Here is an 18,274-nt window from a genome sequence, read left to right on the forward strand (position 1 = left end):
ACATGCTGACATGCTAAACATTAGATGCTAAATGTTATCATGGTAACATGCTCACTTTGCATGTTAAAATGCTAACATTAATGTGCTATCAAACTAACTATTTAAACCTACAAACTAATTTTTAGTATGTTAGTGTGCTAAATCTAACAGTTGTTAGCATGCAAGTTTGTGGCCTCACAGATTCTACACACCTAGGCTATATGACAATTTATAGGTCGACAACCAGTGCATGTTTTCCATGCATTATGGCATTACAGCAATTTATCTAGAAAGTATATTATATACTATGAAATTGTCAGCACCGATACATATAAATAAATGTATGTGTTTTATAATGTTTTCAGGCTTGTTAGGCCTGTCTGTAGTTCTGTGGTTGTATTTTCCTCCATAATATGTCAAACATCTCTTGGTTTGAGTGTACTTTCTTTGGTCATCTTTGTTTCCTGTGGTTGTTTAGGTAAGGTCAGACCTCCCTGGGACTCTGTGGTAGCTTTTGAATTTGTGAACTTGCTTCAGCAGCATTTCGCTCACCTTGAGTCTGCATAAAAACAGCAATCTTGATATCACTGTTCCAAGTTCATTGCCAAGTACAGTGCCTCCAAATATGTCACTCACAACTTGTATCAGGGTGGCCATCTTGTTGCCAACATCTGCATCAGCTGTCCTGCTCGACAAATGTTTCGGTGCCACGACAGAGAAAATTGCATCAACAGTGGTAGACATTTAAACTTTTATCATCTGCTGTGTCAGTGAAAATGCCCAAAATGACAGCTTTAGGAACAAGCCCTGGCTTGTCCACATCTAGTTTCACAATTTATCATACAGTTGCTTGTACTGATATGTTGACCCGAGTACACTCAGTACTGAGTGTTTCCCCCATGATTAAACCAATACAGGTGTTGTTTGTTCCAAGATGGCAGGCAGAATAGGCTGTTACTGAAGTAGTTACCAAAAGTAACTGAATTAACTTAAATTTGAATGCAAACTGAATTGAACAGTGAAAGAATTCCTTCACTGAAGTCCTGATTTAAACACACTGACTTTTCCCAGGAGTCTCTGGAAGGATCTGAATGGCAGTTTTCCAAACTACTGCATTACAGACAAATGTCACCAACTTGTAGTTTTAAAAAGTCAAAGATTAACTGTATAGGGCAAAATGACTGCCCATTAGCTAACATATCTGCTGGGATTGTGAATCGTAGTGATACTGCAATGACTTTGCCAGGTGTTCAGATTCCTGGCTTTCAAAACTAACTTTTTGACCTGTGAACTCTCCTCCATCCTCCCCAATAAAAGTCTCAGGTTGCATAATATACTGTTAGCAATCCCCAGTTCCAGTTGAGCAGCTCAGTGTGAACAGAACAAAACTATGGTGTAAAAGACAAATGCAATGTGGGAGTGTCTGTGTGTGTAACTACTACCTTAGCTGTAAATGGGAAAGCCTTCCAAATCAACTTAGCTGCTTGAGTTGAAACACCAGACAGCAGTGTATGGAGTGACTGTTCTGGTTCACTGGACCAGAAGCAGGACTTTAGCATATTGCATATTGAATTCATATTGAGGTTGCAACTCGAAATAATGACATACAGTGTATCTCAAATGCTGTTAAATGGACATTCCTTTCATTCTTACAGAGCAGATAGAAGCGGTATGTCTGGAAATACTGCATGCGAGTAATGCCATAACTTTTCACTGTAATAACATGCACTGTATGTCTATATCCAAGTTATACCAATGAAACTGGGCTATAAAATGTAAACCAAAATAAACCCAAATATGATATTGACTACTGAACTGGGACTCCAATACCACAAAATGGTGGTCTCAGTTCTCAGGCTTTGGTCTCTCAAAAGTATGGAGAAAAACAAAAAAATTTAATTCTCCTCACTTTTTGTGTAAGGAAATATAAACTATAATTATACTATAGCTATTGTGCATATCTTAAAATTTTTCTGAAAAAATTAAATAGTTTTTAGACATATTTGTGGAAACTGCATCTAAGCTTCAAGCCTCTGGGTGGGTGCTTCCCATATCAGTGGTTGACTGACATTTTCAACAAGCCTGATCAGAATCTGAATCAGAATCAGAAATACTTTATTGATCCCCGAGGGGAAACTCTTTTGTTACATGATTAGCAACTGGGATGTAAGATGCCTGTCCCTTTACAACTTTCAACATTTGGAAATGTAGCCAAATAGCCTATGTAACTAGTTAGCTTACAACATTTAGTAAGGACATTCATTGTCCGCAGAGGATGAAGCCTTCTGATTTTGGTGATCTCAAGACTTTTCTTCTAGCGCCACCATAAGACATTTTTGGTTTTTGGTGAAATGCCTCGACAACTAATGGCTGGATTGAAATAAAATTCTCCAGAGACATTTATGTCCCCCTCAGGATGAATTGTAATAACTGTGGTGATCCCTTAACTTTTCATTTAGTGCCATCATCAGGTCAAAATTTCTGCTGTGCCTGAGCACAGCCTCACAGAGCTGCTAGCATGGCAGTAGACTTGTTGCCTTGTTTTTAATGGCAGACTGAATAATTCAGTCTTCCCAAGATGAACAATTGCTGGAGAAATGATATTGACTTCTTTCTGTTACTCTGCGTCACAGTTCTTGTCCCACTCTTAGTTCAACTTATTTGACAGTTTCCTTAAAAACATCTTCCTGTTGACTGATGGGACACCAGTGTCTTTTACTCCTCTTACACTATAGATGTCAGTGAGGAAAAAGCAGGAAACTTGTGAATAAGGCCATCCATTCATCTTAGACAAGAAATAATTAATTGCTGGGTTTTGAGCGAAGGCATGTGCCAAAGTGAGCTGAGACTATGCCAAGCACATTCAACTGACAATATTGACTCGTTCAATAGAGCAAAAGGGGTTTTTGCTGGGCTTTCATAAGCTTGCTTACATGAAAAGGATGCAGGCCAAGCGCTTATCCTTGTGTGACGGACTTATGATGTCACTGCTGACAACTAAGCTTCAACTCTCACCGTCACTTTTGATGTTACGACTCTCCCTTGGAGACACTTCACTCTGCCATAACTAGTCTGCACATTTGGGATATGTAAGGAGATCAAAGATAGTATGTTCAAAGTCACCTCTGCCTGACACTCAAAATATGATCCAGAGCTTTATCTGGATATTTTTCAAAGTTAACCTGAGGAAACACCTAAAAGTTGATATTCTCAAGTGATTACAGAGATGTTTAAATGTGGATGAATGCTATGTAATGTGTCAAATCTACTACAGTTTGTATTTTTCTTCTCTTGTTGTGTGCAGGTACATGGGCATCGGCCTGTCTGCTCAGGGAGTCAACATGAACAGGCTGCCTGGTGAGTAACGTGAATAATATCACTGTAAAATAACATGGACAGACATTTGTTAGATAGATTGATGCTAAAATAAAATTAAGGATGATAAAATGGGTAGGTGGATGTCAGAATTAATTGATGAAAGGATGGTAGAACAACAAGACAGTCTGCGGTTGGAGCAATCAGTGAGATGGGGTGAAATAAGGATTCCCAAGGTTACTCAACATCAACAGAATGTAAGGCAAGTACTTCATCAAGCCAACGTCCAGCCATAACTTTGGCTTGCTGGGTTGAAGCCAAAATGTCAAACACTTAGCAGTCGGATCAGACCAGTGCTTTGACAAGCTGAGAAGAAAAATATCCTGCTGCGCTCTCTTCTTTTGTTCAATTTTGGTTACACACAGGACAGTCTGCACAGTACAATTAAGCTGCTCTGGAGGGGCTGGCCAAAACTTTGACCCTGAACTTTTCTAATTACTTATTGGCCCACGTGTCCAGCCCTCCAACCCCATTGGCTCAGATTACAGTCAAGCATTGACTGTGCTGTGTGGCTGGTTTACTTCAGCCTTTGCATTGCAGAATATGGAGGTTTCTTGTTCAACAATGTAAACACTGGAAAAGGGGTGATTATTAGCACTTAGTCATTGTTTTCATTCAGGCCGTAGATATTTTTGGTGCTGGAGTAGTGGGGAAGATGGTGTGGATGGATGATATCTACATATGTGGAGTTTGTGGGGCAAGATATAAATGTAGATGAAAGGAATGAAGAAAGTGACAAGAAATGGATTTTGTGGATAAGTGAAAGTAGCTGGAGAAGTGCCAACATTTATGAGATTTGGGGATGAAAGCAGGAGGAGATGAGGATGTGTGGCATTGCTATAGTAATGGGATGTCAGAACAGTCTGACAGATGCAGAAAGAACATGTCAGGACATGTCTCTGAGCAGTCATATGGATCAGTAACAGATGATGCTGACTTGGACTTGTGGTTCGACCTCATACTAATCTGATTTAAGTCAAACATTGCCTCTTGTTTTGTAATGATAGATAGATGATAGAACAGTATTTTACATAGAAAATATTTTTGGGCCTGAGCCTTAGCCAACACCAAATAAATTAATATGCATTTTTGTAAACAGGACATTTTAGTGAATGTGTTTCTCACATATCAAAGGGATACGGGATACAAACAATTTCCCAATACATTCTATGTCAAAAATAAACTGTTAGTGTAAACTTGTACTCGGTTTAGTTTGAATTATATACAGGGTGTGTTCAAGTAATTCCACATGTGATCTCTTATGAAAACCATAAAACCTACTGGATTATTGACAGCTGAATGAATGAATGTCAGCAGTAAGCCCAAAACGAAGTAAAAGATATTGTTGGTTTTAAAAACATACTCCAGCAAGTTAGTATATCACTTTCATAAAGTTGGGGAACTTTATGACGAATGGTCAAAAGGTGGTTAAAGGTGCCCTGTGGAATTTTCTTGTAAACAAACAAAAGTCATGTTTACATTCAGTGTTGCTCACCAAAATGCATTGTGTGTATCCGTGTGGTCTGACAAACGTGTTGAATTCATTTTCTTCTTTCTAAAATATCTGCAAAGCCAGTTTTTGTAATATTTTAAACCATGCATTGTTTACACTCATGTTTGCTAGCTAGCCATCTTCTTCTTCCCTGCCTTTCCCTGTGCATTACTAAGTTTGTTGGCAGCTTATAGCCAACTGTCCATCAGCGGAAGAGTGTTTAACTGGCGACAGAAATGTGTACTGGGACGCCCATATGCTCACGTGCATGCATGATATAAACAAAACAGAGACTCACATGTAAAAACATTGCTCCATAGCACCACTAGTGGTCAGGAACTCTACAGTGTAGCTTTAAGCCCCAAAAACACAGGTTCCATCATACTACACTTCCCATAATGCAACACAATAGGATCTTTCATTGGACCCTCCCTGTGTGGTAAACTCCCACATCTTTCAAACTCCATAACTAAATTTGTAGTCTCCACACCCAAACTGAGATAACCCAGATGACATCATCAGGGTTATTTTATGTTGTTAAGCCCCTCGAGAGCCACAGATGACATTATACGACTACTTTCACAGGCTGAGTAGTGCTCATTATGAGTAGACTGACTTTGATGTGTAAAATCAGTGGAGTCACCCTTTAAGTTCGGAATTTAGCCCAAAACAAAACACAACCACCAAGTATGAAATAACACAAGACTAAACAAACAAATTCTTGATTCTTGATTCTTGATTTAATACACAAGACAGTCTGACAACAATCATCCAAGCCTTTGTCTACTGACACATAAACCTTTATTGGGCACTGTTATTTGCCAACAAAATGGCAATGCAGAGTGTAACGTAATTTATTCATGTAAGTTGAAAATGGATCTGGAAAAAGAGTTCAAAGCACAGAGGAGGAATATCTCCGTTTTCTTCGTTGTCTTCCATTTTTCCACTGTGAATATTCTTCTTTTTTTTTGGTTGGGCCTTATCTTTCTTCTTGTGCCCTCAACCCTCTGCCCACCATACACTCACCAAAACACAAACACACTCACACTCACACACATACAATGACATCCGTGAACGGTTCAGCGATCTCTAATGACATAGGAGGAAGCGTAGTAGCCATTTAGCAGCCGAGAGCCTGAATAAAGCCCCTTGCCTCTCCCAACCAATCAGACCACTCCTCTGCTCTGACCAATCACGTTCTGGGGCTTCCAGCCCTGGCTGGGGCCATTTGACCTGCTTATTGACAAATCAAGATCCGTCCAGTGGCCGAGGTTTGTGGAATGCTGTGGACACCAGGGCAGGCAGTTCAGCAGACTCCAGATACATACGCGCACGCACACACACACACACACACACACACACACACACACTCCTCTCTTCTTGATTCACATGTGTCAAATGTCACACAAAGGGTGGAATAGTGTGGAACAGCGTTGCGTGGATGGACGTGTTTTCCAAACCTGCTCACACATTAGTTATGAAGATATTTTTAGTTGCTAGGTTTCCACTACAGATGGTCTGTAGCCCTGGTAGATAGATTACTGTTGATTGCCTTAACTCTGACTGACTCAGTGTGTTTGTGCCAGTGTGTGCTTGTTCTGAACTTGGATTTATCTGTGTGTGTCATGGACTGACTGATTGGGTCTCTGAGTGTACTTGTTTGTGTTTGTCCCCACTTGCCTGTGCATCTATGTGCGTCTGGTGAACTCACGCATTCATTTGCGTTTATATATACAGTATATGTGTGTGTCTCTTCATAGTACAATGTTCTCTACTGCTGACCTCTGTGTCTGATCCTGCTGTGGAGGCCTGCCCATTTCATTAGCATGTTGGAGCAGTGAGCCTGGCTTTAGATGCAATATCCCTGTCAGCAGATTAATCTAATACCTCCAACCCCCCCCCCCCAAAGTAAAGTAAATACACGTGTGCTCAACAGACTGCATTACAGACAGTATGTGCTCAAGTTAAAAGAAACATACTAATGCACGTGACACAAACAACAACAAACACTTTATTACATTTCATTGTTAAGACTTAATAATTTGACATGTAATATGTCTCTTTTATCCATTTATTTAATTTTGATTTATTTATGTTTTTTTGTAATTGTTTTTTTTTGTTTAGGCTATTTACTTACTTGGTTTACTAAATAATGTCTATGTTATTTTATTTTCGTTGTTATTATTTACTTTATCTTTTGGTAACTTTGTGTCAAGATTATTGACAGAGGGGGACTGGGGGTGGGACGAGGGCGACTGGGAGGGATACATTTGTATATGTCTTGATGTGCTGAAAAAATAAAATGCCCATAAATATATTTGTCAAAAACAATTCTTTATTACATGCTCACAGATACACACACATACACATGTACAAGTACGCATCTAATATCTCGGCTCACCCACGACCTACTTTCACTAACCCTGCTTTGCTTTTTGGCAACGACAGACAAGCTGTGATTGAAGAGCGGCAGCGAGCTGATGCTGAACGCTGTCAGGTTCAGGTCCCTTTCAGCTTGGTCAGTTCAGGAAGAGGACTTAATGCGAAACTGGATTAGTGTAAAACTTAACATAACAAGCTCGTCATCCAAATAACTGCAAGTGTCTGATGTTAGCAAATGTAGTTGTTTTCTCTCCCTGTAGAGGAATCATGCTGTAGACCTCCAGTCCGGCGTTTTTGTCAGCTCTTTGTTGTACTGAAATCACAATGATATGATCTTTGTAGATCCAAGCTGTATGTTTTACTAGACATTAGTCAGCTGGTTTAGATTCACTGGACCAAAGTGACTGCGATCTATCTTCTCTTTTAGAGAGCCGTTACTTTCAAAGAAAGACAGAACACCGTTTCTGCTCTTCTATAAAATGTCGTTCCTGAGGTTGTCTGTTAGCTTTGTGGAACATACAGGAATCTGATCAATATTGGTGTCAGTACTGCATATTTCTATTGGATAGGCAGTCTACTGGACACATGTAACCCTGTAGAGATTGCTTTACAGCCTCTTTTAAGAAGGGTATATAAATACATAAAGGTTATTTGAGGTCAGACTACACGTTGGCTATACTGCTTGTTCATCTTGCAGTTACTAGCACCTCTTGCTCTGCGGTACCCGCTGTACACAAAGCTTCTTTCTCTTTTTCAGTGGTTATTTGAGGTTTTATCAACTGAAAAGAAAGACATGGTTAAGAGCACTGACATAAAATTAGATCTGAGAAGGGTGGTCAGAGCTGGCTAAGACTGTGCCTTCCGCAAAACTTGTCTGTCATAAATATCTGCTAAAGAAAGCTGCTGCATGCCAATTATTTTGCTGGCTACTTTAACAATGCTGAACAAACGATTTTTGTTTTGCACTGTGAGTTTCCCATACCAAGAAATCAAACAAAAAGTTTTAGTGTGCTTGATGGTTCCTATTGTGAAGTCATAAAGGAACGTATAAACTTATACTTCAAATATACTGTATGGTAACACTTTATTTTATGGGTGTGTAATTTCTTTAAATTCCTTAAATAAACAATTTCTTAGGAAGTTTCCTAGAAAGAACTATGTAATGTAATTATAGGTCATTTTGTTTAATTTAAAACCAAGTAAATATTAATGCATTATTCATTTATAATTGGAAACTCTTTTCTTCATAAATTTGTTGAATTGTATGCTTGTCTGTAGACAAGTTACACATTATTGCATGTTCAGCTGAGCTGCTGTACACTGACTATAAGACTAGAGAGTCTTAAAGTCAGTGGCTTCCAACATGTGGGTTGAATCTGAGGGGTCACAAGATGGTTAAAGGAATAGTTTGAAATTTTTGGAAATAGAATTGGATGAGAAGATCGATACCACTGTCATGTTTGTACGATAAAAATGAAGCTAGAGCCAGAAGATGGTTAGCTTAGCTTAGCATAAAGACTGGAAACGGGGAAACAGCCAGCTTGGCTCTCCTAAAGTAAAAAGTCAAAAATCTGCCTACCAGCACCTCTAAAACTCATTAATTAACATGTTGTATCTCGTTTGTTTATTCTGTACAAAATCCAAAATGTGAAAACAACAATTTATGGTTTTACCATAAGTTCTGTTTATAGTAATGCCATCTGTATATAATGTCCATAATACCACTTGTAAAATATTTTCATAATACTGCTCTATCCTGCATTTATGCACATACTTTATATCCTGCACTTGCTTATTGCACTTCTGGTTAGACCTAAACTGCATTTCGTTGCACAATGTGTAATGACAATAAAGCTGAATCTAATCTAATCTAATAAGTTACATCCTGTAACTATTTCTTGACTGGACCAATGACTTACTGGTGTCTTATCGTCATCGTAAGGTTGCCAGGCAGCATAGGAGTGGTATTGATCTTCTCTTCTAACTCTCAGTAATTTTCTTTGTAAAATATTGGAAACTTTAACTTCTTTAGGCCTGTAAAAATCTTTCAAATTAAACAATAAATGTATGAAAACCCACTCTCATGTCCATACTGAGGCCATAACCTTTGACAAGGGGTCACAAACACACACTGCTTCATTTAAAGGGCTCACAAGCCCTTGAATTAACTTACTGGAATTTAAACAATAGGCCACACAACACATTTTGACATGTCACAGTAGGAAAAGCTCAGGTGTAAATAATAAAATGAATGATGGCTGGATTCCATTTAGCTGCTTCAGTTTCAGGGTGAATGCTGTGTCTTTGTGCACAACACCAGGAGCATTGTTACTATTATTAGATGGAGCCATTGTTAGTAACACAAATTAGTAACACCTAGGATTTTCCTACTATGACAAATCAAAATGGTTGCTGTGAAAAAGGCCTATTGCTGTCTCTATTTTCCCTATCATTTGTACTAAATTACATAGTTTTTTCCAGAAAACTTCCTAGGAAATTTGAAGGAAATAACAGACTTGTAAAATAAAGCGTTACCAAATATACTGAGCAGTAAACTGAATAATGAGGTTTCAACTCTACAGCGGCGGTAAGCTAACCGTCTGGAGTTTAATGACCAAATCATGACATCCTCTTCTCTCCCCCTGCTGTTCCTGTTGGCAGTGACTCACCAGTTTCTTTACATAGACAAGATCCTCCTGCCGGTCATCGACAGCACTGCACCACATGCCAAAGAGTCAGAAAGTGTGTGTGTGTGAATTTTCATGAGACGCCCTGCAGGCAGTGGTAGTCAGATGGGAAAATCTGAGCAGCAGAAGTCAATGAGTAACTGTCTCCCCTCCTTCAGCAGCAACTACTGTTAAGAGTGACCCAGAGCAGTCACTTCACCTCAAATGCTCCCTTGGATTCAGAAACAGTTTATACTGAGCTGCACCCACTTGATGTGTGCAGTATTAGACTGAATAAAAAAAGCACTGAGTGTAGTAGTGCTGTAAAACAACATGCATATTGATCAATCTTTTCCTGTGTTGTTTGGCTAACAACACATTTTTCATACGGGGTCAAGTATAAAATGACAAAACTAATCCTAATCCTTGTCCTATTTTAGGATGGGACAAGCACTCATACGGTTACCATGGAGATGACGGCCACTCCTTCTGCTCCTCCGGGACTGGCCAACCGTACGGCCCAACGTTCACCACGGGGGACGTGATTGGCTGCTGCGTTAACCTCATCAACAACACTTGCTTTTACACCAAAAATGGCATCAGTTTAGGTTGGTGTACATGTTGTGTGTTGTATATGTTCGAGAGTTAATTTTAACTGTGTGGTACAGTGATGAGTAGCTTGTTATTTATTGCTTAAGTTATAGCTTGAAATCATCATGTATACTTTAACTGTTCTGTCCTTTTATCCCCTAGGTGTAGCCTTCACAGACCTCCCTGTAAGTATCATTATATGTGAATCACATAATTGCTGAATAAGTTTCATGATATACCAACTAAACTCTACCAATGCTCTCTAACTTTTTTATTGCCGAAAATAGACAGTATTACCCTAAACAAATTACACTTTACACTATACTTTAGCTAATATTATGATACCAGACCTATATGATCCTTATCATACCATTCCTGTAACTGTAGTGACTGACAAACTATATAATAATACAGAAGTGGATATTGACCATGCAGGTCCGTATCTAATTGCAACTTATGTCGGCAGATGGGTTGGAAACTAACCTTTTTTTGTCCAGTGACCGCAGTAACTGGAACATTCCCCTGAAAAAAAAAAAAAACAAAAACAAAAAACAGCCAGATAAGTTTTAAGAATAGAACAGGAACTCAAAATCACAGTTGGCTGCTGACCACAGTGGCTGCGAGAGCAGATGGAGTTACTAACCACTGTCAGACCTAAACAGCATTCAACCGGGTGTTGGTGTTAATTTCATACCCTGTTGGTGGTTTTTGCATGTACTAAAAGACCCAAGTCCAACTGAATCCTATAATCTAATGACAGCTTAGTAAAAAGCCAGCTTACAGTTTGTGCCAGCCTGTTTATCCAGTGACAGTTTTCCATTACAAGAACTTAACAAGCCGTAACCTAGGGCTTTCCATAAGCAAAACTTTTAAGAACTTGTGAGGCTTGGGCATAAAGTTCTTATTTGCATTTCCAGTATATTTTACAAACCAGGATGTTTCTAAAATAAATGTCATTAAAAAGGTGAAAGTGGGACTGTTTAGTGTCCCAGTTCAATAAGCTGTAGGTAAACAAACAAGCCTGCTGCCACCATAAACTAATAACCAGCGCACATCTTATTCCTGTTTTAAGATTATGCAACTTACTGTATAATTACTACTATAATACTGTAATAATTGGTCTAAGACTGTATACGCAAAAACTGACTGTTTTAACCTGCTTTATTTTTTGTCTTTATCTATCTACCAGCCCAACCTGTACCCCACTGTGGGGCTTCAAACTCCGGGTGAGATTGTAGACGCTAACTTTGGCCAGCAGCCGTTTGTCTTCGACATCGAGGACTACATGAGCGAATGGCGGGCCAAGATCCATGGCATGATCGCTCGCTTCCCCATAGGAGAGAGGCTGGGGGAGTGGCAGGCCGTCCTGCAGAAGTAAGATTCAGACACCTCCGCAAACACACACACCCACACACACACACACACACACACACACACACCTGTCACTATGAGAACACACTGTTTTGAGTGATGCTACAGCAATATAGCTGAGAATAAGACAGTATGTAGCAGCTGAGCAAAAATAATTTAAATAATACACAGCAAAAGCTGACAGTGTTGCAGAGGACAAGGGTACATTTTTACACAAAATACTGCAACACATTACACTGTTGTGAATTACCATATAGAGACCGCAGGCTTCCATAGTAAGTGAAGATGGTGGGCGATGTGAGACAGCTAAAAAACATTCCCCAGCAGATGAAAACATGATTACTCACATGTATTAATTAAAAAATAAATCTTGCTGTATCAATTGCATTTTTAATGATAATTCATTTTTAAATAGATAATAACAATAAATGATGCGTATGGCTGTGATGTTTATGGTCTCATTACTTAAAGGATAAGATTGGTGATATTCTATATTTTTCTTATTGTCAAAACCCAAAACCAACAGAATCACTACTAACAAGTATTGTCTGTGTATCCAAAGCCTGACATATCTTATTCCTCTGAGCCATAGAGCTCCAATGTTGTGCAAAAACTATTACAAACGCATCAGTCAGCCACACTGTTGCACTGGGTGACATGTCCCTTTATTACAATGAAGCTTGGCAATGTAGTTTATTTTGAGTTAATGCCCCATACACCGTCCTGCTGCCGTAAATACTCACTAGAGCACCAAATCTGGAATTGAATAACATTTGCTAAAACTTCAGTGCCCAGCTGTTTTAGGAAATGATTGAACCTTTTTAAATAATGGCCTGTTTTGAAAGATGTATGTCTTCAGTGGCAACCAATGGGCTTGGGGTGGAGAGAGACAGACAGTATTGTGAAGCCAGAAAGTATTAGAGGTGGACTGACACATTGTTTGGTTTTGGTCCTTTTGTGGGATTTTGTTGACAGTATGAATATAGAATATCACCAGACTTATCCTTTAAAAAATTCAGCCTTTAAACCATTTTTTCCTGTTTTGTCTCCAGTATGGTGTCCAGCTACCTGGTGCATCATGGGTACTGTGCCACTGCAACAGCCTTTGCCAGAGCCACAGAGACCATGATACAAGAGGACCAGACATCTATAAAGAACAGACAGAGTGAGTGAAACGCATAGAATTTCACATTTTCATTTGTATTGTTGCAAATATCGGATACAGTATTAAGTAATTTAACAGCACCAAAAATGTTCCAAGTTTGATGTTGTTGTTGAAGTTTTTCTCCTAAACTAGCTAATGTGTAGTAGCCTGTTTTTCCTACAGAATACTTCCAGTAATCACTTTGACATTTAATTGGTGGACTCAATGCACTAATGCTAAAGGTTTTTACAAGCAAACTTTTCTTATCATCAAATAATACTTTTCTCATCCAAACCAGAAATTAAATGTGGTCTAAATGTGTAAGTATCCCACCAGTTTGAAACAAAAGATGTCCAGAATTAGATGCTGTGGGTATTGTTTGGCCCTAATGACCCGTGGCCTCTATGAATGATGCACTGGCTTCTATCGAATGTTTGCTGTGAAAGCATTGTTCCTCTTGATCAATATACTTTAAATAACACCCTGTTTCTTTTGTCTAATAGGAATACAGAAGCTGGTGCTGGCAGGACGGGTGGGCGAAGCCATAGAAGCTACTCAGCAGCTTTATCCCGGCCTGTTAGAACACAACCCCAACCTCTTATTCATGTTGAAGTAAGTCAGCGTGGTTTAAAGATTAAGATCAAATGCAGGACAAAGATGCTCTAACAATAAATTATCTGTAAAGCCGAGCAATGATTGTTTACCTTTACTAATACTGCTGTGGAAGGGAACTTTGCTTGACAAGAAACACGTGGCACCTCTTGCTTAAAAATGTAGTTTTCCAGTCAATACGAGAATCACCAGTATGCCTTGCTTTTTAGGTGTCGTCAATTCGTGGAGATGGTGAACGGTACAGACAGTGAGGTTTGCTGCTTTAACATTCGCTCGCCCAAGTCCCAGGACAGTTACCCTGGCTCACCCAGCGTCAGCCCCCACCACGGAGCCAGCAACACACACCTGCACACTGGAGGTACACATGCTCATCTCCTCTATACTTTTGTCCTCTCTGTAGAGAAACACATCGATAAAGATGGAAATGCCTAAAAACAGCCACCAAAAAGAATGATTTTGCCAGTGACTGTAAGAAAGGAGCTATGCGTCTGTGTTTTACTGTGCCCCGTCTCCCCTCACCCAGGAGCAGACAGCCCGACCTGCAGTAATGGGGTGACTCCCCCCAACAAGTCAAAGAGCCACAGTGGCGCCGGCACCAGCAGCCTCAAATACCCCAGCGTGTCCTCCTCCGCCTCCTCCTCCACCTCTTCCTCCCCTTCCTCCGTCAACTACACCGAGTCCAACTCCTCCGACTCCACTAAGAGCCAGCCACACAGCACCAACAGCACCCAGGAAACCAGGTAGGAAGGCCTGTCAGTTTCATTTAGAGCAGATTAACCCAGACTTGTTGATCCTGGAGTTATCTGTACAGCTAATACACAGCAGGTATGGTGTAAGGTATTGGTGATAGTATCAGATGTAGCAGCTACCCTCAATATATGGTTACAAATATATAGAGATGTAGGTTATGCTCTAGTTATGCTCAGTGTTATAATTTTCAGTTGTCAATTGATCATCAAAGGTGCCACATGAGATTAGTTAATAGTTTATCATCAATAAATGATTACCACAGTCATTTTAAGACATTAATATGTGAACACTGCAAGCAAATACAAACATTACCAAGAACATTGGCAGCTTCTATGACACAACACCACATTTTACTTTGCGTGCCACTGGATTATTATTAGAAGGAAGTCAGTTTGATTACTCAATGTCAAAACAGGAGCCATTTTACTTCTATTCCATTTTGATCTCTGCAAATTATCATTTAGATATCATCTTATTTTGAGTGAGTGCATATTATTTTCTGTTAAATGTCCTGAAAATGCAACTTCTAACTATGAGTGATCTGGTCTGACGTGGACACATTGTTATCTGCCAAAGTTTGAACAATTTTGCTTGTTTCACACGAGATATTTCCGTCTGGGCTGTTTTGTCTCTGCTCGTCTCACTGGTTTGAAATGGGCAGGGCTCAGTTGGAAAAGATGACATCACATCTTTCAGTGCCAGTCAATATTAAGCAACATCTGAATCATACTCTGGTGATTGTTGTCTGGTTATTTGCTAAACAGCCATTGTTAATCAAATCTGATCAAACCACACCCACACAGTCTGATGAAGCAGATTAACTGAGTTTTTCAGTGTTAAACTGACTAAAGATGGAGGGGTTTTCTGAACTTTAATGTTGATTTTTGCTTATTTAGTCATCGATATCAGTTTAAGTGTACGATATATTTAGAACATTTTCACCACTTTACATTGCCATCAAACAGCACTTTATGACTGAGAACTGAAGCTGTTATATCGCTCTCTTCAAAGCCACCAGACTCCTTTGACAAAATCAGTAATTTTACCTCGCAGAACACAGGAGTTGCTGGTCTACTGCTGCCTCGATTGGTTAGTTACAGTTATTGGTTAGTACATTGTTTAGCTTCCATGCTGGGACTCCTGTCTGCGTCTCCAAACTAGGGGCGTGCCCATCACCATCAACTGTAGGTAATACACTGAGTATGGATAAGTACCTCATACAATCCCACTTTAAAAAATCCAAACTATTTGAAACCTAGCTTTCAGGGTCTTTAAGGGGTCATATAGGATCTTGTTTATTGATTGTTAGCATGATGTACATGTAGCAACATGACAGGAAGCAACAGGGTAGCATCTTGGAAGGACAGTTCTGTTTTGTTTTTTTTACAACTTCTACAACAATGTGCAAATAAAATTAGGGACCAGACCGGTTTTCAGCTAATCCTCAGTTTAACCATATTGTCTAAGCTACATATTTAAGTAAGTTTGTAAGTAAGTAGTAAGTAATGTGCAGTGCCACCTGGCACTTAGTTTGGTTTCAGCAATGTAACTGATGAATAAAGTGTTGTCATACCATCTAGGAAAATATCTTTAGTCATGTTTAGACTGCCAGTCCTTTCTGTCAAGTTAAAATGAACTGATAAGGCAACTGGGCCAGTGACATTAAAAGACCAGCCACCTGGAGCATAAAATGTTTACATTATGTTCATATTATTTTTTGTGAACCATCATCTTTTGAGTTTAACGCTCCCGTGTGCCATCCTTTGTGTATTTGTGTGTGTGTGTGTGTAGTGACAGTGAGATGGAGATTGAAGCAGAGCACTATACCAACGGGGTTGTTGAGAGCTCCTCAGCGCGGATCATGAATGGCACATACAAACACGAAGAGATCCTTCAGCCAGATGACAACAGCATTGGCAATGGGGTCACAGGTATACACACACACACACACACACACACATACACATGTAGATCTCAACTCTACATACTCCTGTTAGTCTCATATAAGCAACATCAGGCATGTTTCTTGCTTTTTTTGTGCTTATTTTCACTTCTTTATATGCTGTTTGTATACCACGCTTCTTGCTTTTTTGCCTTTTCTCTCATATTTTTTAAATTCAACTTCCAGCAGGATGTTTCTATGTGTCTACTTTAACTGTGTGTGTGTGTGTGCACGTGTGTGTCTGTTTGCCAGCAGATGTGGGTTGTAGTAATAGTAGACAGCTTTGTGGAGGGAACCAGGCAGCCACAGAGAGGATGATCCAGTTTGGACGGGAGCTACAGGCTCTCAATGAACAGCTGTGCCGCGAGTACGGCAAGAACGCCACACACAAGAAGATGTTACAGGTACACACACACCTGCACGTGCACACACTCTTGATTTCAACAAACCGCTCTGCTACAACAGATTAAAGGGATTCCAAAACTGGGCTGAAGAGATTTCTTCTGTTGGCACCAGTTAAAATCCTGGTTGCAGCATTCTGTACACGCTGCAGGAATTTGTGCGATTTTTGATTTAGCATGTGCTGTAATAAAGCAGATAGAGTCCCGAATGTCTTACAACCAGTGGGTCAGTTCTCTGGTGCACAGGAGAAGGTTCAAATGACTTTGTACTGCAGGCTGTGTCCTCTGATTCATATGCAGCCACTCTGAGAGCAATAGAGCCTGTGGAAAAACAAAAGAAACTGCATGGAAATGATAGAGGTTCTGTCTGTAGTTGTTGTTTGTTAAACACAGGCCGTTTTCTAATATCATCATAATTTTGTTTTAATTGCATTATAGCAAAACTTCCATCACAACAAAATAGGCCCATAGAAATGGACACATTTCCAAGAAGGACATTTATTCTGAAATTACTGTTTCCTTCTATTTTTGCATTAAGTAATTTTTCACCACCATGGGTCAGAAACCAGGTGACAGAAACATAGCCCTGACATACTGTACTTTCAGCTAATTAAATTGTTACCTGCTTAAACACCCAGCAGACACAGAGCAACATTATCATCCCATTGGAGTCATGATTTTGGCTGCCTGAATAAAGGAAATAAGAAAAGTAAAACCTTTATAATGTGATGTGATTATAACTGATGTGCAGTCTTTCTGTCTTTTCTTTACAGCAGACCTAAATGGGTTAGCATGGTCTTGTAGGCCTTGCCTTGTCTCAATAATTCATATTTAGCAATAGCACTACTACTACTACTACTACTACTACTACTACTACTTCACTGAAGGTATATTGTAGTTTATATCATCATAATAGCGACCAAAGATCATACTACAATTGCCAGGAATATATATTTTGAAATGACAACATTTATTTGGGAAGCACTCAGGACAATCTTTTCTCATGGCTATGTTGCTAATGTATACCAATCGGTAATGTCTAGTCATCTATCAATCATTGCTTCACTTTGCCCTCGGAAATGTATACATTTAAGAAAGATAGATTTAGAGCTAAATGACACATTATAAGCCCAACCCAGGAAGCATCAGAATGTATGCACTGCAGTGTTGTATTCATATCCCCTCTGTCTGTCTGTCTGTCTGTCTGTCTGTCTGTCTGTCTGTCTGTCTGTCTGTGTAGGATGCATTCAGCCTGCTAGCGTACTCAGACCCGTGGAACTGCCCCGTGGGCCAGCAGTTAGACCCTACGCAGAGAGAATCGCTCTGCTCCGCACTCAACAGCGCCATACTGGGTAAAGAACAGACACAGACACGTACTGTATGTTACACAGATACTGTACTTATGTCTTCAAAATACAACTGCAGTTTTTTTTACCGTAACACCATGATAATGTAACAGCCATGTCTGCCTTAGAAATAGAGTCTATCTGTAGTTCAAATTTTATTCAAATTATACGTACAATATGAAAATAAGATGTGATCTCTAACAGTGCAGTGAGCAGACTCTGC

General features: G+C 39.6%; 1 protein-coding gene across 2 annotated transcripts in view; it reads left to right on the forward strand.

The window, feature by feature from the left end:
- The window catches only part of ranbp10 (RAN binding protein 10), a 38,064-nt gene that overhangs the window by 15,225 nt on the left and 4,565 nt on the right, over positions 1-18,274 (forward strand). For both annotated transcript variants that reach the window (XM_044193266.1, XM_044193267.1), the window contains 11 exons: positions 3,284-3,336; positions 10,335-10,502; positions 10,648-10,670; positions 11,675-11,859; positions 12,909-13,021; positions 13,504-13,612; positions 13,822-13,970; positions 14,136-14,352; positions 16,154-16,293; positions 16,560-16,708; positions 17,946-18,057. In XM_044193266.1, coding sequence (XP_044049201.1) covers positions 3,284-3,336; positions 10,335-10,502; positions 10,648-10,670; positions 11,675-11,859; positions 12,909-13,021; positions 13,504-13,612; positions 13,822-13,970; positions 14,136-14,352; positions 16,154-16,293; positions 16,560-16,708; positions 17,946-18,057 — 1,418 coding nt within the window. The remainder of the gene's footprint in view (positions 1-3,283; positions 3,337-10,334; positions 10,503-10,647; positions 10,671-11,674; positions 11,860-12,908; positions 13,022-13,503; positions 13,613-13,821; positions 13,971-14,135; positions 14,353-16,153; positions 16,294-16,559; positions 16,709-17,945; positions 18,058-18,274) is intronic.

This window comes from Siniperca chuatsi, linkage group LG4 (assembly GCF_020085105.1).
Source record: "Siniperca chuatsi isolate FFG_IHB_CAS linkage group LG4, ASM2008510v1, whole genome shotgun sequence".
In the NCBI taxonomy this organism is placed as follows: domain Eukaryota; kingdom Metazoa; phylum Chordata; class Actinopteri; order Centrarchiformes; family Sinipercidae; genus Siniperca; species Siniperca chuatsi.